Source organism: Amblyraja radiata, chromosome 9 (assembly GCF_010909765.2).
Source record: "Amblyraja radiata isolate CabotCenter1 chromosome 9, sAmbRad1.1.pri, whole genome shotgun sequence".
NCBI classification, from domain to species: Eukaryota; Metazoa; Chordata; class Chondrichthyes; order Rajiformes; family Rajidae; genus Amblyraja; species Amblyraja radiata.
The window spans coordinates 44,546,272-44,571,876 of record NC_045964.1 but is presented as its reverse complement, the minus strand read 5'-3'; the positions used below and the strand labels follow the sequence as shown (position 1 = coordinate 44,571,876).

Genomic DNA, 25,605 nt, shown 5'->3' with positions numbered 1-25,605 from the left:
TTTGGATAAGGAGAGGAGCCTTTAACTTGTAGAAGGGGTGGAATGAAGAGATTAAAGTGAACTGGTTCTTTTTAAACACAAACACAAACCATTGCAAAAAAAATTGACACCAACCATTCACCATGATTTGTCCCACCACCATCTATTTTCTAGCTTTCAGCCCTCTAATACCATTAGTCTGAAGAAAGGTCCCAATCTGAAAAGTCCATTTCCATCCCAGATGCTGCCTGACCACTGAGTTCCTTCAGCACTTTGTGTGTGGCTCATGATTCCAGTCAAAACTCCATGGCTCATATTCTAAGCGTCATAACTTGCCGTTCAGCTTTTATTCCTATGCCAACTGACCTAGACTGACAACTGATTAGGCATGCGGTCAATTTAAAAATTCTCATTCTCTTTTGAATTGCTCTAGTTTCATTGTCCCTTCTAGCCTCTCAACTGACAGACATCCATGGCCATGATATTCTGGCTTCTTGATCTTCCCCAAATTTATTCACGGCACCAGTCAAGTTGATGCCATTAATTACAAAGATCCTCTGTAACCCTTTCTTTACAACCAGTTTTCTACCTTATGGCATTCCTTAAAGTCTACCTCATTGGGTAAAGCCTCCAGTCATGCATTGTGGATAACTTCACATTTTCCACATCATTCCGCAAATGCAAGTTGTCTTGAAAATTTTGAGCTCTCCTCACAGCTCACAATCCCATCTAGTTTGTTGTCAATGGCAAACTAAAAACATAACAATCCATTCCCTTAGCCACATCATTGACATTGAATAAATGAGGCCAAACTATGAATTCCTGCAGTTCATCACTTGTCATTACCTTCCATCCTGAAAATAACCCATATTCCCACCATTTTTGACCCGTCAATCAATTTTCAACCCATGCCAGAATATTACCTCCAAACCTACGTGCTTCAATTTTGCACACTAATCTCTTCCATGTGACTTTATCAAAAGCACTTCTGAACATTTAAAAACATCATATCCACTAGTCCTTCCATATTAATTCTACCAGTTATATCTCCAAAAACGTTAGGCTTGTCAAATACGGTTTCCCATTTAAAAATCCATGCTAACTCTGTCTAATTCTGTCAATATATTTTTTAATACATAACATATCTTACGAGTTCGCTGACTAGTGCTTTTCCCTACCACTGAAGTCAGGCCAACCAGTCTACAGTTACCAGTTTGTTCTCTCCATATTTTAAATAGCGAGATTACATTTAACACTCTCTAATCTGCAGGAATCATTAAATGATCTAAGGTACCTTCGAAGACATTAACCAATGCATCTCCAGGACCAGGACACCAATGCATTGATACAAGGTCCCAGGCCAACCACTTTTAACTGCTTCACTTATGACCAACATTCCACAAAGTGAGAAGGAAGAAAGTTTGCTAAAAATTCCACGATGTTGTTATATTTGCAAATCCTCAGCAAATTAAGAGGTCTGTGCATGTACACTGCAAACCTTGATAACATTCAGCCATAGGCTTAAATTGCAAGAAATAATACCTGTACTATGCAGGTATCAAGGAATGACCATCTCCAACAGGTAAGGTCGAACCACTTTACAATGTTCTAAGGATCTGAACATCACTGAACCCTCCATCGTCAACTGGATTAGCCACACACTCTCAGCAAGTCAGGAACCGAACCTCCTATAGTGTGTCTCTCATCTCCTCTCACCTGAAGGTTTGACACCAACAAGTCACAAGGATGGTGAAATACTCTTCACTTTCTAGGATCAACATTCATAGAAACATAGAAAATAGGTGCAGGAGTAGGCCATTCGGCCCTTCGAGCCTGCACCGCCATTCAATATGATCATGGCTGATCATCCAACTCAGTATCCTGTACCTGCCTTCTCTCCATACCCCCTGATCCCTTTAGCCACAAGGGCCACATCTAACTCCCTCTTAAATATAGCCAATGAACTGGCCTCAACTACCTTCTGTGGCAGAGAATTCCACAGATTCACACAGAATTCCACAGATTCCGCAACATTCGTACGACACCCCAAAGTTGAAGGAAAAAAAAGCAGCCTGCTGCACTAGCACCCTATCTAAAGCCCAGAGCATTAATTCTCTCTACCACCAAGTGCACATCATTTACAAAATGTACTGCAGATACACACCTTACCAAGTAGGGTGCAGCATGCCCATGGGATGAATACCAATTATCGTAAGGCATGCATGCAGCTTCAATAAAGTTTAGTAAACAAACATAAAAAATATTCACATTGGCTAATCTGGAACAGGCTAGGCAAGTAAATGCAGCATCCAATTTTTAATATGAAAATGATCAAATTTGCCTACATGTTTACATACTGTACTTTGAGTTTGCAGAAGTAAATTCATCATAACTAAAAACTTAATCTTCAGCTAAATTACATTCAATTAAATGATTCAACATACCTGCCCAGGCTTTTATTTTCTGGACTGACCAAGTGCATCATGTTCCGGAGTGTGTGCAATGGATGTAATAACTCTGGATTTACATGCTGTGAGATCACAAATGTTGCAAATTATTAGCAATGTTACATAATAAAAATAAATTGAATTAAAAATTCCAACTACTATGTTACCACAGTAAAACTGATAATCCAGCACATTTGGGACTTTAGTGTTGCCAGACCAGCAAATTTCCAGTGCCATGTTATTTCTGTTAATACCGCCAAAAGACTTGCAATTTCCTTAAATGTTAGGCACCATTATATTAAACGTTTCCATTGATTAAAGTAAATTTAATGGGAACCAGAACACCAGTGAGTGGAACAGGAGCACAGCAAATATTATTTCATGTGCCAAATGACAAACCATTGGAATTTCATTATAGTCAAATAGAAGATTATTGGAGTTTTATTATATATACTTTAATTAACAATCTATTTATTGTTGGATTTCTTCCATCTTATTAGAATCAGAGAACAGAAAGGCCCTTGAGCTCAGTTTGTCCATGACGACCAAGTTGCCTAACTAAGCTAGTACTATTTGCCTTTACCGGCCCATATCCCTCCAAACCTTCCCTATGCACATGTCCAAGGGTTCTTCAATGTCCTAGTTGCATCTGCCTCTCACCTTCTGAGGCAGCTTGTTCCACCTTGTGTGACAAAGTTGTCCCTCAGGACTCTTTTATATATTTTCTCTCTCACCTTAAACTTATGCCCTCTAAGGTTTAGACTCTATTACCCTGGAGGAAAAATCTGTGGCTATTCATCTTATCCATGGCACTTGTGATTATATACACACTTCTATAAAATCACCCTCAACCTCCTCTCTAGTCCTAGCCAATCCAGCCTCCCCTCATAACTCACACTCCAGGCATAGCAGCAACCTCAAGTCTGAAGAAGGGTTTTGGCCCGAAACGTTGCCTATTTCCTTCGCTCCATAGATGCTGCCGCACCCGCTGAGTTTCTCCAGCAATTTTGTCTACCTTCCATTTTCCAGCATCTGCAGTTCCTTCTTGAGCAACCTCAAATCTCCTCTGTATCTTTTCCAGTTTAATGATATACTTCCTGTAACAGCATGACCAAACTGGACACAGCATTCCAAATCTGGCCTTACTAACATTTTGTACAACAGTAACACCTCCTCGACTCAAAACACTGACTGAAGAAGACAAGTGTGCTAAACACCTCCCTCACCATCCTGTCATCCTTTCAAGGAAATATGTCCCAGCACACCTGGGTTCTGTAACACTCCCCAGGGCCCTATCAATTACTGTACAAATCCTTCCCAAGTTAGTCTTACTAAAATGCAACATCTTGCATTTATCCAAATTAAACTCCATTGCCATTCCTCTGTCCATTAGCCCAGTTGATCAGGATTACATTGTAATCAGAGATAACTTAATTCACTGTTCACTATATTTTAATGTCATCTACAGATTTCCTAACCATTTGCTACCCATATTCATAGCCAAATTATTAGCATGAGTAACTAACAAAGGACCCAGTACCAATACCTTGTTACAGGCCTCACTGATCCTAACAACTCAAATTGAATTAATATACATAGGAGAATAATTTTCAGCACAAAGTTAATTAGATATTTTGTACTAAGAAAAAATCTGTAAATCAAAGTGTTATGCTTTTGATATGAAATGTGATACCTGGGAAAAGCAGAGGTATAGGATGTTTGTGTTTAGCTTATTCACTGCTCGAATGAACTTCTTTCTGTTCATATTCTCTTCACAAAACTCACTGCAAAAATAAAATCTTAGTTATGCAAATATTGAAATCACATTTATAAAGAAAAGTTAATCTGGAAGTTGGGATCACATTGACATCTGAATAAAATTCATGTCCATATTCCCCATGATATCACACATTGTTTTCCAGCAGTGTGAGGCTGGAAAAGGAATCGGAAATATTGAAGAATATTGACGTGGATTTTTAGTTTGAAAAATTTATAGTTAGATTCATACAGCATGGAAACAGGCCCTACGCCCCAACTCGACCAAGATGCTCGACCTCAGCTTTTTCCATTTACACGCGTTTGACTGTCCCCCAAAATAGTTATTTTCCATGTATCCATTTCAGTTGCCAATATTTTCCCAATTTTGATTTAGAGGTGGGGTGGAAGATTGCAACCTTCACGTGGTCTGCCCTGTTTCAACAAATGCAATCAACCCGGCGTGCACAATCAAATAAGATCAAATAGAACAATTTGTCCAACAACTTTAGGCTGTAGGGCTTGTCCCACTGCGGGGATCTAATTTGCGAGTTTAGAAGAGTTTGCGCTCGACTCAAACTCGCAGCATGGTCGACAACTGGTCCCAGGAGGTCTATGCAACTCTCCTTCATACTCGAGAGAAGTTCTCGCATACTCGCAGCTTCAGTTTGGTCTAGGAGTATTTTTTAGCATGCTGAAAAATTGTCCTCGAGTAAAAATTGGTCGGCATGGAAAAAAAATCGATAATTTTTTACTCGTAGGTATAGTCGAAGTAGCTTGTAGTAGGTTGGCACGTTATTCATAGGCAGTCGAAGGCAGTCGTCTTCACTCTCCACTATTCAGTGTCCAATTTTCCAGAGAACATCGGCAAGTAGTCGAAGCTAGTCTTCATCATAGTTGAAGGAGATCGAAGGAGGTCTTCGACATGGTCGTAGGAGGTCTTCTACATATTTGTAGAAGGTTCTCTACATAGTCGAAGGAGGTGTTCTACTTTTGCGATACAACAAGACCATGACACTCTCCTTGACTCTCCTAAACTCGCAAATTAGGACCTCACAGTGGGACAGGCCCTTGTGCAAGAAGATACGCAAGAAGAAGATTTTGATGTGTTGTTTCAGATACCCTCCATCCCACTGTCATCTTCACCATTTTCCCTGTTCCAGTGATATCATCACGCCTCCACTTCTTCTCAACCAACACCCATCCATTCCACTCCACCTCAACCTTCTGTCCTCACGCCACACTAGAAATCCACCAATAATCTTCCATTCCCAACTGCCCACTTGAAGGTAGCAAAGAACAAGTACTCATCATGAGCATTTGCTATCTGGGTAAGGAACTCAATGGCATAAAACAGTGATTGCAAAGTTTTTGCAATGGTGTAGAACATAAACAGAATGGTGTATGTCTTGGAGGTAACGTGGATGTCCTGTGTTCCCATGCACCTGATAGACTTGTCCTTCTTGGTGATAGAATGTGTACATGGGCAAGTTACCACAGCACAATTTGTAGATGATATGCCACAGCCACTATGCATTAGTATGGAGGGAATGACTATTTAGGGTGGTGAATGGGGTACCATTCACGCTCTACTTTATTCTGGATGTATCTGAACTTCTTGAGAGTTGCCAAGAGTTACACTCATCCTCAGTAGATGAGGGAAGTTGCACTACTGATGGAGGGAAGGCGTGGGGTTTGGCTTTATTATTGTCACATGTAACAAGGTACAGTGAAAAACTTTTGTTTGTGCTCTATGCAATCAAATCAGATAATACTATTGTTATCCCACTTTTTAAGAAAGGCGGGAGAGAGAAAACAGGGAATTATAGACCAGTTAGCCTGACATCGGTGGTGGGGAAGATGATGGCGTCAATTATAAAAGATGAAATAGCCGCACATTTGGATAGCAGTAACAGGATCGGTCTGAGTCAGCATGGATTTACGAAGGGGAAATCATGCTTGACTAATCTTCTGGAATTTTTTGAGGATGTAACTAGGAAAATGGACAAGGGAGAGTCAGTGGATGTAGTGTACCTGGACTTTCAGAAAGCATTTGATAAGGTCCCACATAGGAGATTAGTGGGCAAAATTAGGGCACATGGTATCGGGGTGTAGAGTGCTGACATGGATAGAAAATTGGTTGGCAGACAGGAAACAAAGAGTAGGGATTAACGGGTCCCTTTCAGAATGGCAGGCAGTGACTAGTGGGGTACCGCAAGGCTCGGTGCTGGGAGCGCAGCTATTTACAATATACATCAATGATTTGGATGATGGGATTCAAAGTAACATTAGTAAATTTACAGATGACACAAAGCTGGGTGGCAGTGTGAACTGTGAGGAGGATGCTATGAGAATGCAGGGTGACTTGGACAGATTGTGGAGTGGGCAGATGCATGGCAGATGAAGTTTAATGTGGATAAATGTGAGGTTATCCACCTTATATCAAAAACAGGAAGGCAGATTACTATCTAAATGACGTCAAGTTGGGAAAAGGAGACGTACAACAGGATCTGGAGGTCCTTGTTCATCAGTCTATGAAAGTAAGCATCCAGGTACAGCAGGCAGTGAAGAAAGCGAATTGGCATGTTGGCCTTTATAACAAGAGTAGTCGAGTATAGGAGCAAAGAGGTCCTTCTGCAGTTGTACAGAGCCCTAGTGAGACCACACCTGGAGTATTATGTGCAGTTTTGGTCCCCTAATTTGAGGAAGGACATTCTTGCTATTGAGGGATTGCAGCGTAGGTTTACAAGGTTTATACCCGGGATGGCGGGGCTGTCATATGATGAGAGAATGGAGCGGCTGGGCTTGTACACTCTGGAGTTTAGAAGGATGAGAGGATATCTTATTGGAACATACAAGATTGTTAAAGGTTTGGACACGCTAGAGGCAGGAAACATGTTCCCGACATGCAGCAACTGGTGGTCCATGAATCGCAGACTTCAAGCAGCCATTGCATGCAAAGGATATGCAACAAAATACTAAATAAGACTACTTTCAATTACATGACATTGCTATGTCCCAAACATCATGGTGCCGAGATGGGGGGGGGGGGGACACTATGTATAAACACTGCTGTAATTTCTACATGGTGAAACCAAAATGTAGAAAAATGGCCTTTATTAAAATCTGACAATGTGCACTTTAACTACATGTGATTTTTTTCTATTACAAATCTCAAATTGTGGAGTACAGAGGCAAATAAATAAATGATGGGTCTTGGCCCCAAACATTATGGAGGACACTATAGCTATATCTCAGATGTTCACTAACTGAAAATGGGAAACATTATTTTGGGGAAAAAGTGGACCAGGCAGCATCTGGGAAGAGAATGAACAGATGACATTTTAGGTCAGGAATCTTCAAAAATAGAATTGCAGTCTTTTGTCTCTCAACATTGCTATTTGTGGATCTTCCAATGCAATCCCATATGTATAACTATAAGATGACATTGCGACTGAGTAAATTAGTTCTGTGAGCAGTTATTTCAGTGTTTTGAAGGATGCTAAAGTTGAATAGAACCACACTCTGTGTTTCTATTGTATATTAGATTGTCATACGTCACAAATAACCCCAGAAAGGAAGGATGACCTACAGAATTTTTCTGGAGGAAATGAACAGACAATATTTTGGCTCGTGACACTTCTTCAGGCCTGAGTGTTTTGCTCAAGATTCCAACAGCTGCAGCTCCTTATGTCAACAGTTTGTACGTTCTCCCCTTGACCTGCGCGGGTTTCCTCACACATTCCAAAGACGTACAGGTTTGTGGGTTAATTGGCTTGGTAAATGTAATAATTATCCCTAGTGGGTGTAGGATAAATGTGCTGGGATCGTTGGCTGGCACGGACCCGGTGGGCCAAACGGCCTGTTTCCATGCTGTATCTCTAAACTTAACTAAACAGAAGCTTTCCCTTCCCTTGACAAAGCAAGTGCATTTAAGTATTTCTTCTTGTTTATTCCTCAATGATGTTCATTCTCAATTTTGACAGTTCAAATGCTATTGAATTAGGCATACTTTTTGATCGGAAAAAAAAAGCATGACATACATGTGCAAGGTTTACCATGGTTATTACTTTATAATACTTACCTGTTGCAAAGTCTTTTGGGAAGATTTACATCAAGAATGTGAGAAAGTATGTTTGCCAGTTGAGTGGCAAAGCATAAAGCCGCACTGATGGTAAATGCCGGGTTACTCTGCTCCATATCTGTATATGAAGAATACAAGGAAAGATATAAAGTAAAATATAGCATTTAATTAACTCCAATAATATCACACACATGTGCAGCATATAATACAGTAAAGCATACCATTGCGCTTCAACATTAGCATTATCAAACAAAATGTAGCTCAGGGTCATAGAGCAATTAAGACGATCAAACACAAAGAGATAAAACTCTAAATAGTGGTTTAAAGGATAAAAGGGAGAAGATACACAGAATTTGGGCAGCAGAAGGCACATTCACTAACAATGGAGCAGATCACACATAAATATACCTCGTCATCGGGTGGCGCCGCGCACCACAGCCTCGCCAGCAGTTTGTTGGTCATTTCGACTTTTGTTTTTTTAGTATGTCTAAATGTATGTGTTAATGTCTCTAGGTATGTTTTTTTACATGGGGTTGATGGGGGGGGGGGGGGGGAAGAGGGGGGAAACAGTTTCCAGTCACATGCCTCGGCAAAATGCGATTTTTCTCCTAGTCACATTTTCACCTTCCATCGCGGCCTAACAACTTGGATTGGAGCGACCCTTTCCTGGAGACGGCCCAGAGCTTCAGCAGCAGGCGTGGCGCAGACTTCCATCGCGGAGCCTGAAGAAAGGCTCCGACCGCCACTTTAGCCATAGCTGACTTTAACATTGTGAAGCCGCGGGCTTCGATCATCCCGACGAAGAGAGCTTGTACAATTGGGCAGTCCGTAGCAGCGACTGCGGAGGGTCAAGGCCCCAAACAAGGGTGAACAAAAAGAGGAAGACTGACTGAACGTTATTGCCTTCCATCACAGTGATCACTGTGGTGGATGTTTATGAGTAGTTCTATCGTTCTTTTTCATTGTGTTGTGTTCTTTTAATTCATTTAATTCTATGGCTGCATGGTTACTCAAATATCACCGTACCTTAATTGGTGCATGTGACAATCAATCTGAGACAATCAGACAGTGAATCTGAATCCAGAAGTGAGGAGTACAGAAATTTTGGAGAGTGCTTTTTTTTTTTGAGATTGCTCATAGATGCACAAATATACCCTGGAAGACCCCAAGCTGTCAGAAATTAAATTCATACATAATTGTTTCCAAAATTGAAAAGCAGAAACATATTCAAGAGTAAAATAAACTAGGCGTGTAATAAGGACAATATTTAACACTCAGCCTGGGTGCACAAGGGATAGCTTTATGTAAAGAAGACAGATGATCATAACAGATTTAAACACGTACTTTTATATTTCCAGGGCAATTCTATGGGGAATACATTTGTAATGCACGCAAATGCAGCGTACACATGCCCAATAACCAAACCCAGTCAGATTGGGCAGTGATTTTTCACTTGGATTCTAACAGAATTTGCCATAAGTTGGCTTTAAATCCCCAACTCACATCCACTTGGCCTCATTGTATGGCCTCCTGCATTATTAGTGAGGCCCAATGAAGGCCTGGGGAACAATACCTTGTCTTCCATCTGGCCTCAATATTGAATTCGCCAATTTTAGGTAAATCAGTCTTTCCATTTGCATCAGAATTGCCCACTTCTGCCTCTGGCATTTTGACGCAGTTTCTCTTTTTCTCTTAGTATCATCTGGCCTGCAGTCCTACAGTTAGCAATACATGAAAGACAAAACACAATGTGCTAGAGAAATTCAGCAGGTCAGGCAGCATCCGGGGAAGGAATGGCCTAACCCAGAGTTCCTCCAGCACTTTGAACTTTGCACAAGATTCCAACATCAACTCTCTCCTGAGTTTCAATTATACAGACAAACCAGCATAATCTGATTCTATCTGCAACATTAACTAATTTGATCTCACCATTTTAGAAATCAAATTAGTTATTCTCCTATTCATTTCCACTCCCTCAACTTCTTTACTCCCTTTCTCGATAAATTATCAAAAACAAACCTGACTGGCCTGCTGGGTATTGCTGATGTTTTCTGATTTATTTCATATTGACAATATCTGCATTTAACTTTCAAAAGTAGATTTTCTCAACAATTTATTGAAAAATACAGCAAATAGAATGCTTTTGAAAACTTCAGGGATTCTAAGTTAAACAGAGGTTACAAACTGTCACCAAAATGTACCTTCTAAGAGCTGCACTACTGCTCTAAAGCACTATTTCTATTTTGCAGACACAAGGAACTGCAGATGCTAGTTTACAGAAAAATACAAAGTGCTGGAGTAACTCGGGGGTCAGGCCGCATCTCCGAAAGATATGGGTAAGTGGCATCTTAGGTTGGAAACTTTCGTCAGAATCTACCTGTCACTTGCCTGGCTTTGTCCTGCTCCCATCTCTTTCCAGCTTCCTCCCCCCTACCACAATCAATGTGAAGAAGGGTCCTGACCCAAAACGTCACCTTTCCGTGTCCTCCAGAGATGCTGCCTGACCTGCTGAATTACCCTAGCACTTTATGTATCTTAGTCATGCCCAGTGAGACTGACGGTGAGGACGATGAGCAGTATTATTCTTTTGTTCAATTAGTTTGACGTGCATTTCTCAAACAGAGAAAGAAAATAATAAATGATTCTCGAATCACATAGGTCACCTTTTTGGTGAACGCTTATCTGAATCTCTACAGAGGATCTCAACAATTTTCACGCCTTGTACCAACAACCTAACAAGCAGTAAATCTAGGTAGCACATTCAGAATTAAACACACTAGAAAGCCTCACCTGGCCCTTGTGCAGATCTTTTCTCTTCCACCCAGTTATAATATGCTGAATAGTCCCCGTTGCTGGGCAGATATATCCAGCGGCCTACAATCCCAATGTTAGTTTCTCCATTGTTATCATCGCAGATCCATCTGCCGGAGAGATAAGTAGTTCTCCTTGCTTCTGCCAGCTCACTTACGGTGCTGGAGGTCATGCCACTGTCAGATTCAAATGGCGCATCTGCTGGATCTCTAGCATTACAAATCAAAAGCTCAATTAAATGACACATTTCATGATTTTAAAAAATACTTATATGGTTGGCTGTTCTCGACTATAACAGGTTACTTTGAAAACCAAATTTGATACTTCAACAAGGTTAAAGATCAAAATATTTTAGACAAGAAAAAGTAACATTTATACTAACAATGGATATAATTTTCAATTGAAGTTCTTAAATTCTTGTTTTGGAATCCAAAAATAGCTGTTTGTATGGTAATGGGCCCCAGTGTTCAGGGAGTGGATGTGTAAGTGGGATAACATAGCAAGAACAGGGACAAAGGGGCTTGCGCTGTTCCTCTAACTTAATATATCACTGCCTACATGAACCATCTTATGCTCAATAATGCTTTCCAGTACTGTTTTAAGGGACCTGATCATGTGCATTTTTAATCTTTCAAAAGGAAGGGACAAAGAGAGCAGAAGCAGAAGAAATAGACAATAGACAATAGGTGCAGGAGTAGGCCATTCGGCCCTTCAAGCCAGCACCGCCACTCAATGTGATCATGGCTGATCATCCACAATCAGTACCCCATTCCTGCCTTCTCCCCATATCCCCCGACTTCGCTATCTTCAAGAGCCCTATCTTGCTCTCTCTTGAAAGTATCCAGAGAACCAGTCTCCACCGCCCTTTGAGGCAGAGAATTCCACAGACTCACAACTCTGTGTGAAAAAGTGTTTCTTCATCTCCGTTCCAAATGGCTTACCCCTTATTCTTAAACTGTGGCCCCCGGTTCAGGACTCCCCCAACATTGGGAAAATGGGTCCTGCCTCTAGCGTCCATAGAAATCATTGGGAGTCATTGTTGTCCAGAAACTGCCTAGATCAACAAAAATACAGTAGGTTCAAATAAAGATCAGACACTGAATATACTGCAGCAGCCAAATTGCCACTAACTTCCAAACATTTTTCCATTATCTACAAAAGCTCAAACAGGAGTGTGATGGAATTACTCATTTGAAGACATAACAAACACTACTCATGGTCAATACCATCTCATGATACTAATCACTGCAGCAATTCACCAAAACTTATCTGATAGCATCACCCAAGTTAGTGATCATCTGCTATTTAAACAAGGACAACAGGCACATGGGAACTTGACCCTTACAGGTTCAGCTCCCAAGCTTGCACAGGTATATTATCATGGTGCAAATAATGGAACTCTTCACTGAAGAACTGCAGCAGATCAAGATGGTAGCAAACCACCACGTTTTAAAGAACAATTAGAGAATTGCGATCACTGGCAAACCCAGTGGTGCCCACATACTGGGAATGAATTATCAAACTTAAACCCAGTTGTGCAAACCATTTTAAAACAATGTTTCTGGATCATTTGTCTATATTAATTAAAATCCAGTAACATAACCACGTGCAACAGTCATTTAAAAAATAAATAAATCTTATATCCTATATCCTAAGTATATCCTACTGTGACCTTATTACCTCATTGCTGTTTTCACTTCTTGCAAGGGGAAAATCACTCGCGTTAACTCCAGGATGTGTGTCCAACGGTTGCGAGCGAGGTGCTCCTGCCGATTCATAAATTCTGTGGTTTTTTTCTCAACCAAATCACTCAGTTTATAGATGTGCCTCTGAATCTTGTCCTTTTTCTCATTATGTCGTTGGGCCCGACGGTGCAACTTTTGATTGTCTTCCTGATTTTTACACACCAATTCTGCATCTGAAGTTAGGCACAAAGTTAAAATCAATAATTCTGAATTTTGTTTTACTTTCAACAACTTGGCAGAGCGATGAAATCTCTGATAACATGTGCACCGTAAAAATCACTGTAGTATTCCAAAAACAAGTTTGTGAACTAATAGAAAGTACACTTCACGGAACTGCTCCATTATTCCAAGAGCTTCAAAGTCATGAATCCATATTGTGCCCTTGACGTAAAAAAAACACAAAAAATGCTGAACATACATAGATCAGACGGAGAAAAGTAATTAACATTCCAGGAGTTAAGGAAGAGATGTGGAAGGAGAGAAAGGAGGAGTGGGGAAGGTGAGAATGGATGGGGTATGAAACAAAGTGGAGTGGGGGAAGTGAAATGCACACAGAAGAGTATGACAGGTGACAAGTGGGGGTAGAAGAGCTTTGAGAAACTGAATGATGGGAATATGGGAACATCCCCAGAGAGAGAGATGAGAAGTGTGTGGGCAGAGGGGGGGGGGGGGGGGGGGGGGGAGGAGAGCCAGAAAGAGATGCCATGCAAACTAGAATGGGGTCAGCCAGACTGAAGAAGGTTAAATGATAGTAGTCACAGCCATAGGTCCAGGAATAAGGAGAAAGGCAAGAGCGTGGCTGGTGGTAGGATGGGCAGTACATGGGGTAGTGGACTGAAGACCCAAGTGCTCTCCTATTGTGATAAAATTAATCAAAATATTTTATTTTCAACAAACACGCATATTTATCAGAAATAAAACATACAACCTAAATGTCCATTTATCATTTAAAATTTTACTGACTCTCCAAATGATGTCAGTTGTATTCTGTAAAACTGATTTTCTTTTTTGTCTGGAATTTGCACAACTAATTAACAAATTTTCCAAAATTTCTTTGAGATAAAATGTTATTTGTTTAACTTAATAACATTTTGTCTCAAAGAAATTTTGGAAAATTTGTTAATTAGTTGTGCAAATTCCAGACAAAAAAGAAAATCAGTTTTACAGAATATAACAGCCGTCATTAAATACATGAACATTTTTGCCAAATATAAAGAGTGATTTTTTTTTTTGTGCCTTCTGTCTTGGCATATACCTTTGACATTCTTTGACTTACATCAAACATATCTTTTGTACCTTTTTGTACTTGCTCGTTTCCTGAACAAATTGCATCTTTCAACTGTTCAATCCTTATCTGACACGACATAATCTTCCATTTCTAAAAATAAAAATGGATGTTGAAGATTAAGGAACAATATAGATAATTTAAAAGCCCATTAAATTCCCTGCCCACTTATTTTTTTTTACAATGCCTACTTAACAAAATCAGCAGCTCTGTCATATTGGTCAAAGGAGAAACTATTTTACAAAAGAACAATATAAAATAAAATGAAAATGTATTATCATGCTGTTGAATGTTAGCAGAGTATAATTTGATAAATTCAATTTAAATGCTGGTGTACTATCCAACTCAATTGCTCAGTTTTCAGTTTGAAAAATGTAGCCAATTTGAATTCTTTTTCTGTTTTTCTCCATGGAGCTGACAGCATTTTTCATGTTAAAAATTGTTGACTGCATCAACATGTAGAAAGCAAACATTTCATTTTTGTTTTATATACACAATGGAAAATATGTAATTGCTGTATCCATGTAAAGCTGAAGAACATATGGTTTCTGAAGTATGATACGCCTATATTCCTTTAGGACTGATGTCACTGATTACATCAGTAGAAATTCGTAATGACTTTAATCTTGAATGCTATATAGATAGAAATTTGCAGGAAAAGCTTTTCTTGCACAGATGTTCCTCAACAATTCCAATCTTTCTTAACAGAACATGACCTTAAAGGCTGCAATTATTCTCGATCATTGACCAGAAGCAGGAGATTTTGCTGGGATTACCCATCCGACTGAATTTTTGCATAATTTTCAGTTTTTGGTCTAATTTCGGTATATCTGGGAGAGGTTCCTTATTTTTTTTAGACAATAGACAATAGGTGCAGGAGTAGGCCATTCGGCCCTTCGAGCCAGCACTACCATTCAATGTGATCATGGCTGATCATCCCCAAACAGTACCCCGTTCCTGCCTTCTCCCCATATCCCCCGACTCCGCTATTTTTAAGAGCCCTATCTAGCTCTCTCTTGAAAGCATCCCGAGAACCTGCCTCCACCGCCCTCTGAGGCAGAGAATTCCAGACTCATCACTCTCTGCGAGAAAAAGTGTTTCCTCGTCTAAGTTCTAAATGGCTTACTCCTTATTCTTAAACTGTGGCCCCTGGTTCTGGACTCCCCCAACATCGGGAACATGTTTCCTGCCTCTAGCGTGTCCAAACCCTTAACAATCTTATATGTTTCAATGAGATATCCTCTCATCCTTCTAAATTCCAGAGTGTACAAGCCCAGCTGCTCTATTCTCTCAGCATATGACAGTCTCGTCATCCCGGGAGAATTAACCTTGTAAACCTATGCTGCACTCCCTCAATAGCAAGAATGTCCTTCCTCAAATTAGGATTTTTATTTATTATTAAAAATTAAAATTACAATTAAAAATCAGAATTTTTGATTGCTTTTGAAATGCAATTTTTAAAATACATTAGAGGAAGTGAATATTATCAGATAAAAGTCAAAGAATACAGTTTTATTCAATGTCGAATAAATGTTGATATGACCCTTTAAAACAAACGATGCAATTGTTCCACTTTCTGTAATTGAACAGCAGATTCACTTAGCAGAATTGGAGGGATATAATTTTAAAGCACAGAATGAATCAAGGGGTTTGAAACATGGTTGTTCAGCAATGTTGTTTCTAGAAGTATTTTGCCAAAGACCCTCGGCCTTGGAACAGCAGGAGCAATATTTAGTCACCTGGAAATATTGTGCTTAGTAGTGGGAAGGGATAACATGCTTTGTAACAGCGAAAGGATGGCTTTGGAACAAAGGAAGATGGGTGGCTGAGAGTCTAACAATGTTTGGAAGGTAGTTAGGTGTTTGGAGGTGTAAGAAATATTAGGAGAATTTTAAGGAGGGGCAGGGGCGATTATTAGTTGTGTACTATGGCTGAAGGAATCAAAATAAAATCATTATTATAGAAAGATATCATGCCCATACTGAAGTAATGCTTTATAAACAGCCACATTATCTGGACCTATGACTGAGGTTGATAGGATGCAATGGGAAGTAGATTGCAGGAAACTGTCATGATTGCAGAAAGATCTTGAGGTTCAAGTGAAATGTCAAGATGTGCATCAGCACTTCCACTAATGTCTTCTGCCAAACTCCTCTTTGTCTTTTGGTCAGAAGTGGAGCTGTTCAATGCTGGCCCCACAGTTGCATATTTTTGTATAAACTCCTGTACTTACAAAGTAGTCTTTACCACCCCAAAGTATTCATCCAGCATTTGACGGAAGAATAATGAATAACACTCACACTTTATTAATGCCAAATAATATCAAGACCATAATGGTTCAATAGGTTTAGAATCTGAATATGGTTGGTCATGCATGGGAAGGATTGCCCAATACTGGTAACAAAATATAAACTATTAATATATATAAATATATATAATAATTATTTTGATTATAAAGATGGAACTGAACCTTCATGCAGCAATGTCAATACACAAGATGTATTTTCAGGACACACTGTATAATAAACTCACCAACTGATCAGTTTTCAACTTCCCTTCAACAGCTTTTATAACTCTGAAATAAAATGAACAGAATTGAAATCCATAAATAGGTTCACTCAAATAGCACGAATGCAATATTCATTATTTCATTTGCTATTGGAAATACGGAACTAAATGTTAGTAATCTGATTCACGTGCTGAACTAAAATGTAGATGATACTTCAAAAACAAAAGTCAATAATTTCTTACTGTTGCTGATACTTTTCCTTCTCATTCCGAAAGAGCTTTAACCGTTCCATCTTGTCAGCATATCTATGGGAAATAAAAATCCTCAATTCTTGATTTAGTAATAATGACAATTCACACATGAAATTATTTCCCAATTAAATCTACCAACTTGCTTTTAAAGGCAAACCATAACAAATGTTTCAAAATTGTGTAGCAAATCATTAATAGAAATATGGAATAGTTTTCATTTTAAGGTTAATGGTTGATGAATTCATGATTTGCTACACAATTATGAAACATCTGTCATGTGTTGACTTTAAAAATAAATGTACTGTAGTAAACTCTTTGGGAAACAATTCAAACTTTATGCACTGCTATTAACAATGGTATTTCAAAATGCGATCTTACATACATTGTAATATTTTTATTTGGTTAAATTATTTAAACAATGAGTGAATTACTTATGATAATGGCGTGCTAGTGAATGACAGTGCGACAGTCCACCCACCCATCCACACATACTTACATACACACATCCACACACACATCCATCCGTACGCACACTTCCATGCATGCACACACACATACATGCACACATACATCCATGCACACACATACATCCACACACATACATCCACGCTTACATCCACAGATACACGTTTGATAGGTATACACAGACAGACACACACACAAACTACAGATACTCAAACAATGCAACACTTTTAGGGTTATTTTAGGTTAAAGGTAATAGCCCTCATAGGCACCATCAGGGGGTCTCATCGAGTAAACATCAGAGCATTCGATTCTTGGTCAGGATGTGACATTTACATCAGAAATAAGACAGGTCTCTTACAGGTCTGTCCCCCAGCCTTGCACTGCCCCAGTCCCACTATGGCCATTACCCCCACTCTCCCCACTATGGCAGTCAGTGGGGTTCAGTAAACGGGGGAACCCAGAGGATCTGTCCTGACCCTTTAATTAGGCAGGTTCATGATCATGAGCCCTTAAAACCTGGGACCTCTGCTGCAGTCTCATTAAATTTCCTATTAAATCGACTGGAAGATGCCTTGCAGGACTATATATATATATATATATATATATATATACATACATATATATATATGTATAATAATATATAGTTTAATTGGACTGCAACACGGAAATAGGCTGCCCATGGTGTAATATGGGCGGTACACAAAAATGCTGGAGCAACTCAGCAGGTGCAGCAGCATCTATGGAGCGAAGGAAATAGGCAACGTTTCTGGGCCGAAACACTTCTTGGCCACTAGATGGCGCTTACTTTCCCGATCTCATTTTCTAATTAGTTTAATTAATTATTGTGCAACTTTTGGCACTGACGAGTTATGACATCCTTCTCAATTATATTTCATCAAAATCTGTGAAGGATTTCATGTAGTTCCGTGATGTTGGTCACGAAAATGGATTTCGAGACACATTTTTGATGCTCGGCCCACAGCCTAAGAGCAAAGAATGGAGGAGAGAAGGAACTGCTCAAGATCCAAAGCATACCACCTCATCTGTGAAACACCGTGGTGGGGGTGTTAGGGCCTGGGCTGAAGGTACTGGCTCGCTTATCTTCATTGATGATACAACTGCTGAAGGTAGTACCATAATTAATTCCGAAGTGTATAGACACATCCTATCTGCTCAAGTTCAAATGCCTCAAAACTCAACGGCCGGCGGTTTATTCTACAGCAAGACAATGATCCCAAACATACTGCTAAAGCAACAAAGGCATTTTCAAAGCTAAAAAATAGTCAATTCTTGAGTGGGCAAGTCAATCACCCGATCTGAACACAATAAAGCATGCCTTTTATATGCTGAAGAGAAAACTGTAGGGGATAGTGCCCAAAACAAGCATAAGCTAAAGATGGCTGCAATTCAGGCCTGGCAGAGCATCACCAGAGAAGACTGGTGATGTTCATGAATCACAGACTAAAAGCAGTCATTGCATGCAAAGGATATGTAACAAAATACTAAACATAACTACTTCCATTTACATGACATTGCCGTGTCCCAAACATTATGGTGCCCTGAAATGGGGGTGGGGGGGACTATATATAAACACTGTGTACATGCTGCAACTAAAATATAGAAAAATACCCATTATTAAAATCTGACAATGTACACTTTAACCACATGTGATTTTTTTCTATTACAAATCTCAAATTGTGGAGTACAGAGGCGAATAAATAATGATGGGTCTTTGTCCCAAACATTATGGAGGGCACTGTATATATTGTAAATAACTGGGGTCCCAGCATAGAGTCTTGCGGCACCCCACTAGTCACTGCCTGCCACTCTGAAAAGGACCCGTTGATTCCTTCTCTTTGCTTCCTGTCTGCCAACCAGTTCTCTACGGTACCCCCTACCCTCAAAACCATGTGCTCTAATTGTGCACACTAATCTCTTGTGTGGTGCCTTGTGTCAGATAACGGAAACATGAAACGATTCAACCACCCGAATGTCGGCTATTCATTCCCTCCGCAAATGCTGTCTCACCCGCTGAGTTACTTCATCACTTTGTTTATTTTTGTAAACCAGCATCAGCAGTTCTTTGAGTCCACAGTACGGCTCTCGTCACCCCTCCCCTCCTGCGATGTGAACCGTGCCTTCATGACGCAGCAGCACCGATACTCCCCCAACCCTGCGAGCGGCCTGTGACCCGCGGCCGTCCTGCCCGCCAGCCTCCGGCCGCTCGGTCGGCCGGTGCACCCATGTTTGTCATGTCCTCACTCCCGGCAGACAATACCTCTCCGAGTTCCTGCTGTCGAAGTAGACGAAGTCGCCGGCCAGGATACACTTGGCGCAGGTTAGGCGTCTCCTGGCCGTGTTGCAGAGCGGACAGCGCTCCACGGCCACGTACAAGCCCTCGGCATCATCCACCGAATCGAGCGGCGCGGTAGCGGCGGCGGCTCCGGCAACAAGCAGCCTGGGAGACGCCATGCCAGAGCCGGGGTCACGTGGTTTTGTTGTACTGCGGGGTGTTGTGGGTACGGACTGCGTCTGCTCTCACGTGTTGCGGGGGCTTCCACCAATCAGTATCGCGCTCCACGGGCCAAGCAGGAGGCGCGGGCCCGTCACCTGTAAGTTGACAGCCGGTAAACAAGGGGAGGGGGGACATCACCCCCAGGGTCCACATGACAGGCAATGCTGCTGTGTGTGTAAGGGAAAACAGAGAGTAGATTCACGATGATGTGAAGACTCGAGGGCCTGAGATATAAGGAAAGGTTGGACAAGCTAGAACTTTATTCCTTGGATCGCAAGAGGCTGAGGGGTGATCTTGACAAAATCATGAGGGGAATTGAAAGAGTGAATCTTTTCCTCTACTTCTATGGAAATCAAGAATCAGAGAGCATAGGTTTGAAGTGAGAGGGGAAATATTTAATAAGAACGTGAGGGGCAACTTCTTCACACAGAGGGTTAGAGGTAAGCGGAGGTTGGGCGATCGTTTCGCCGAACACCTCCGCTCAGTCAGCAATAACCTACCTGAACTCCCGGTGGCTCAGCACTTCAACTCCCCCTCCCATTCCCAATCCGACCTCTCTGTCCTGGGTCTCCTCCATTGCCAGAGTGAGCAACACCAGAAATTGGAGGAACAGCACCTCATATTCCGCCTGGGTTGCTTGCGTCCGGTTGGCATGAACGTTGAATTCTCCCAGTTTTGCTAGCCCTTGCTGTCTCCTCCCCTTCCTTAACCCTCGAGCTGTCTCCTCCCATTCCCCCGCCCTCGGGCTCCTCCTCCCTTTTTCCTTCCTTCTCCCCCCCACCCCCCATCAGTCTGAAGAAGGGTTTCGGCCCGAAACGTCGCCTATTTCCTTCGCTCCATAGATGCTGCTGCACCCGCTGAGTTTCTCCAGCATTTTTGTGTACCTTAGAGGTATATGGAGCGAGCTGCCAGAGGAAACCGTTGAGACAGGTACAATAATAACAACATTTAAAAGATATTTGGACAGGTGCATGGATAAGAAAGATTTAGAGGTATTTGGGACAAATGTGGCCAAGTGGGACTATCTAGATTGGGCATCTTGGTCAGCACAGATAGATCGTGCTGATGGGCCTATTTCCAATACTGTATAACTCTACGTATGTACAGTATATTGAACGAGTTGTCAGAGGAAATAGTTGAGGCAGATATAATAACATTTAAAATAGTACTTTATTGTCATATATCTGGATACCTATATTGAATTCTCCAATTTTAGGTAACTAACCCACAAACACCTTTTTTTCCCCCACACCTCTTTCCTGTGCTACACCTTTTCTCTCACATTCTTGTCCACTCTTTCTCTTGCCACTCCGTCACTAATGTTCTTTGCCCTGGCTTCACATGTTACACTTCTTCTCTCATCTCGCTATCCTTTTGTCTTTCATCTCTGGCCTTTATCTAACCATCTGCCAATCAACCCCCCCACCTGTATCCACACCTCTCACTTGCCAGGCTTCTTTCTGCTTCCACCTCGTTTCCAGATTTCTCCCCCCACTACAATCAGTCAGATGCTGACTGACCTGCTGAGTTACTCCAGCATTTTGTGTCTTTTTTCAATGAAATTCTTTGTTTGCATTCAATCCAGTCAAATATACTAAACATACGCACAATATGGACAGGCACACGGAGAAAAAAGATCAAGAGGGATAATCGCAAGCAAATGGGACTAGTTTAGATGGGGCAAAAAACACACAAAGTGCTGGAGTAACTCAGCGGGTAAGGTAGTATCTCTGGAGGACATGGGTCGATGAAGTTTCAGGTCAGAACCCTTCTTCATATGAGGCATCTTGGTCAGCATTGATGAATGGCCTGATTCCCTGCTGTCTAACTCTTCGAGTACTGGGTATGACACTGGCAATGTTGAATGTATAGAGACAGTAAGAATATATAAAGGGTTTTGCACAGGTTTTGGTTTCTATATACATTTTTATCATGAATAAAGTTTGTTTTGCAAATTTAAAACATAAGACATCAAGCGAATGAGCGTTTTATTTGGTTGTTTGTTGAAAACGATAATTCCTGACATACACAGAAAATCTCTCTTGCCATACTCAAACACAGAAAGCTCTTTTGAAGGGTTTATCAAGGACATACACCATTACGGGTTAGAAAAGTAAATGTTGGAAGTATATCAAAGGTCGCAATATACCAGTACACACACATTTCTCCCACTGTCCATCCCTCCCACTCCTCTGCCATCACTTGCTTTGCTTCCCTCCTTCCAACATTAGTTTCCCAAGCCCAAGTCGCCCTTTTCTCGTTATACCACCTCTTACCCCTGTCCTCTTCCACCCATATCCCTCCTTCTGGTATTACATTTCACTCTCCTTACCCAACACCCTTTTGTCTCCTTTTCACTTCTCACCTGTCACATACTCCATCAACTTCTCACCTTTTCTCCCCAACTTCATCAGTCTGAAAAAGGATCCCCAATGTGAAAAGTTGTCTGTCCATTCCATCGACAAATGCTGCCTGTCCCGCAGAATTCCTCCAGTACATTGTGTTTTGCTGTAGATTCTAGCATCAGGTATTATGTGTTAACAGTTTGCAATTTAATAGTATTCAGTTTGGAGGAGGGGTGTTTTCGACCTCCCCACCAACAATTGAAATATATACCTTCATTTAAAAGTCAGCTCCAAACATGCCAAAAGTATTTTTTTTACTGCTCACAATGTTACACTTGTGGTCTGGTGACAAAATGAGGATAGAGCATCATTTAAATTACATTGGACCCACTTCATGGAATAGTGGTCAATAAATATATATATTATATATAATAAATGGCATTTATCCCTTGTCTCAAGTTTTCTAATGCCAAGAGTCAATGCCTACTGATTAAGTTTTGCTGATGAGTGTTCTTTGTGAATAGTACACAAGTAGCAATAGTACACAAGATCAAAATCAAATCTAACTCATCAATCAAGTGTGGCACAGTGGTGCAGCTGGTCGAGCTGCTGCCTCACAGTGCCAAAGACCCGGTCTGTCCCCAAATTGAGGTATAGGCTGCAGATGTCAAGGCTCAAGGTCTTTTATTGTCATGTGTACCAATTAAGGTAGTGATATTCGATTTACCATAGACATGCTAAAAAAAGCAAGACACATAACTATATAAAAATTAACATAGACATCCACCACAGCAGATTCTCCACATTCCTCAATGAAGTCCAATCTTCTTCCCTCTTTATTCTCCTGCGGTCGGGGCAATCGAACCATCAGCAGTCGGGGCGATCGAAGCTCCCGCAGCTGGCGGTCGAAACCCCCGTGTTGGGGTGGTCAAAGCTCCCGTAGCTTGGAGCTCCCAAAGTCGATCCCTAACCAGGGACTGCGAGCTCCACGAAAGTTAAAGTCCACAGCCTCCCGTGGCTGGAGTTCCCAACGTCGGTCTCCAGCAGAGGCCGCCAACTCCTCAATGTTAGGCCGCAGTGCGGACGGAGATACGATACGGAAAAAAAAAAAAGATCACATCTCCATCGAGGTAAGAGATTTAAAAAAGTTTCCCCTCCCCAAAAACAAGCTAAAGAACTAAAACATACATTGAAAACATACTAAAAAACAACAAAGAAGGAATGGACGAGACAGACTGCTGGTGTGGCAGTTGGCGCCACCCAATGGACTAATTACATAAATGTATGATTACATAAATGTTTAGGCCAAAGATTCCCAAAAAAGTAGTCATGTAAAGTAATTTTGAGGTTGGAGAATGGATTCTTGGACCAGACGGATTGCAGGCATTTCCATGTGCACAATGTACCAGACCACTGAAGCCTGTGAGCCTGCACTGTACAATGCTTGTGTAAAATTTTGTCACTCATGTAAGGCCTGCAAGTTCCCCAGAGCTGATATTGATTCACGATTTAAAGAGGGGTTCCAAGCATTCCAGAAATATTGGTGAAGGTGTACATTTTCCTTCAGTTTGGTGACATTCTAAATTGTTTTATTACTAGATCCTGAATAACTACTTTCCCCAACTACTTCACCGCTAATCTCCTCAGCACAACTGAACATGTTCCTGATTCTCCCCAATTTTCTACCCAATCTAACAATCATTCCCTAAATCCTACCCAATCCTTTTAATCTTCACTGACCATCAAAGCTCTCTCCACTTCCTACCGAGCAGGAATATCAGACAGTAAAGCCTAATGTATTGCATGTGACTATTTTCCCCATGTGCACTATAAAACACACAAATCACCCAGACTAGATGTCTCCTCTTCAGTGGGCCAGTCCATGAATTCCCATAGAACATTTTCATTTTTCGCTCACATGCTCAGCAGTGTGTATTGATTTCAGTTCTTATGTAGATATGTGAAGTATCAAGATGTCTCTAGGGGATCCTGCTTTTGCCACTGCACTTTCTTAAATCCTTTTAAGATGGGATAGATGTTCTCAAATGCTTCATAGAGATATGGTCCAAGGTACATGGTTTGAGCACTCTGGTTCTACACAGAGAAACAATAAGCACAGCGTGCAGGAAATAAAGTCAACAGAAATTTCAAAGAAGGGTCCCAACCCAAAAGGTCATCTGTCCATTCCCTCCCTAGTTGCTGCCTGATCTGCTGTTCCTCCACCACTTTGTTTTGCTAAAGAGATTTCAACATTGTTTAAAATTTCCAATGAAACCTCTAGGTAGGATATCAAACACCCACTTGTGGCAAAAAATAAAATTAAGATTGCAATGAACACGTTTATTTTTGCCAAAATTATAATTACAGTTTGAGATGTGGTAAAATTTAGAATTGTTTTCCATGTAACATTTTGATTCAAATAGTTGGTATCCTTAATACTTAGAGATATACAAATGATACAACAATTACCTCGAAAACATTAAACTTTTCCACTCACATCAGACAAAATTAAACATCATTTCATAATATATGTCTTTTGTTTTACCAAAGAACATCTTAAAGGGGGAGTAAAGGTGCTGAATATGCAACTACAGAGATTAATATTGGAATCACTGCTTTCAAATTTATACTAACAGTTTGGTTCAACAATTAGTTGGCTTTGTAGATGGTTATCTTTGTAGATGGCATAAAATTAGAACAATAGTGAAGATACAGAATGACCCGAACAAAATAGATGTGTAAATTATTAATTTAAATTGAATGCAAGATAAGTGGATGCTGCAAATAAAAAGACAAAAATGAATGGAGCACATACAACACAAGGAGATCCAGCAATCCAAATCAAGAATGACAATTAGAAAAAGTTAAATGGAAAAAGAAAGTTCAAAACTATATGATAGTTATAAATATATTTAAACCTAAAGAACAGGATATAGAATGAAATTATGGTTTATAATGTATACTTCAGAAAGTAGAGTACTAAATTCAGAATATGGATTGGGAACTGTGTCCAGTCCTGGTTATTAAGACATGAATAGGACACCCATGAGCTGGTGTTCACAAAGCCATGGTATTGTGAGTTAATGTGGGGGGAATAAAACAAAGAACTTTGCTTTTTCAGTCTTGAAAGGAGACGACTGAGCACTGATCTTATATAATAACTAAGTTGATGATAAGAATAAATAAAATTAATAAACACATAAATGAAAGGATCAAAATGAAAATGTTAGTTCCATCACAAGGAGGTTTTCAAATGAACCATAATTATTGCATGGAATAAATTTCCAGTTGGAATATTGCTCAATGAGAAACGGTGTTGGTGTTGTTTGAATTCAAATGTGGAAACCCCCTCCCCACTTCCCCTCCCCAACTAACCCTCTGAATATATATCTCTGGAATTTGTGAATGACATCT

General features: G+C 40.6%; 1 protein-coding gene across 1 annotated transcript in view; it reads right to left on the bottom strand.

Annotated features, from left to right (window-relative positions):
• The window catches only part of atg14 (autophagy related 14), a 30,507-nt gene extending 10,664 nt beyond the window's left edge, over positions 1 to 19,843 (bottom strand). Inside the window, exons 1-9 of the mRNA XM_033027246.1 lie at positions 19,610 to 19,843; positions 16,858 to 16,920; positions 16,639 to 16,681; positions 14,118 to 14,199; positions 12,757 to 12,994; positions 11,056 to 11,285; positions 8,266 to 8,383; positions 4,120 to 4,210; positions 2,424 to 2,509 (exon numbers count right to left, since the gene is read on the bottom strand). Coding sequence (XP_032883137.1) covers positions 2,424 to 2,509; positions 4,120 to 4,210; positions 8,266 to 8,383; positions 11,056 to 11,285; positions 12,757 to 12,994; positions 14,118 to 14,199; positions 16,639 to 16,681; positions 16,858 to 16,920; positions 19,610 to 19,803 — 1,145 coding nt within the window. The 5' untranslated portion in view covers positions 19,804 to 19,843. The remainder of the gene's footprint in view (positions 1 to 2,423; positions 2,510 to 4,119; positions 4,211 to 8,265; positions 8,384 to 11,055; positions 11,286 to 12,756; positions 12,995 to 14,117; positions 14,200 to 16,638; positions 16,682 to 16,857; positions 16,921 to 19,609) is intronic.
• Positions 19,844 to 25,605: the final 5,762 nt, after the last annotated feature.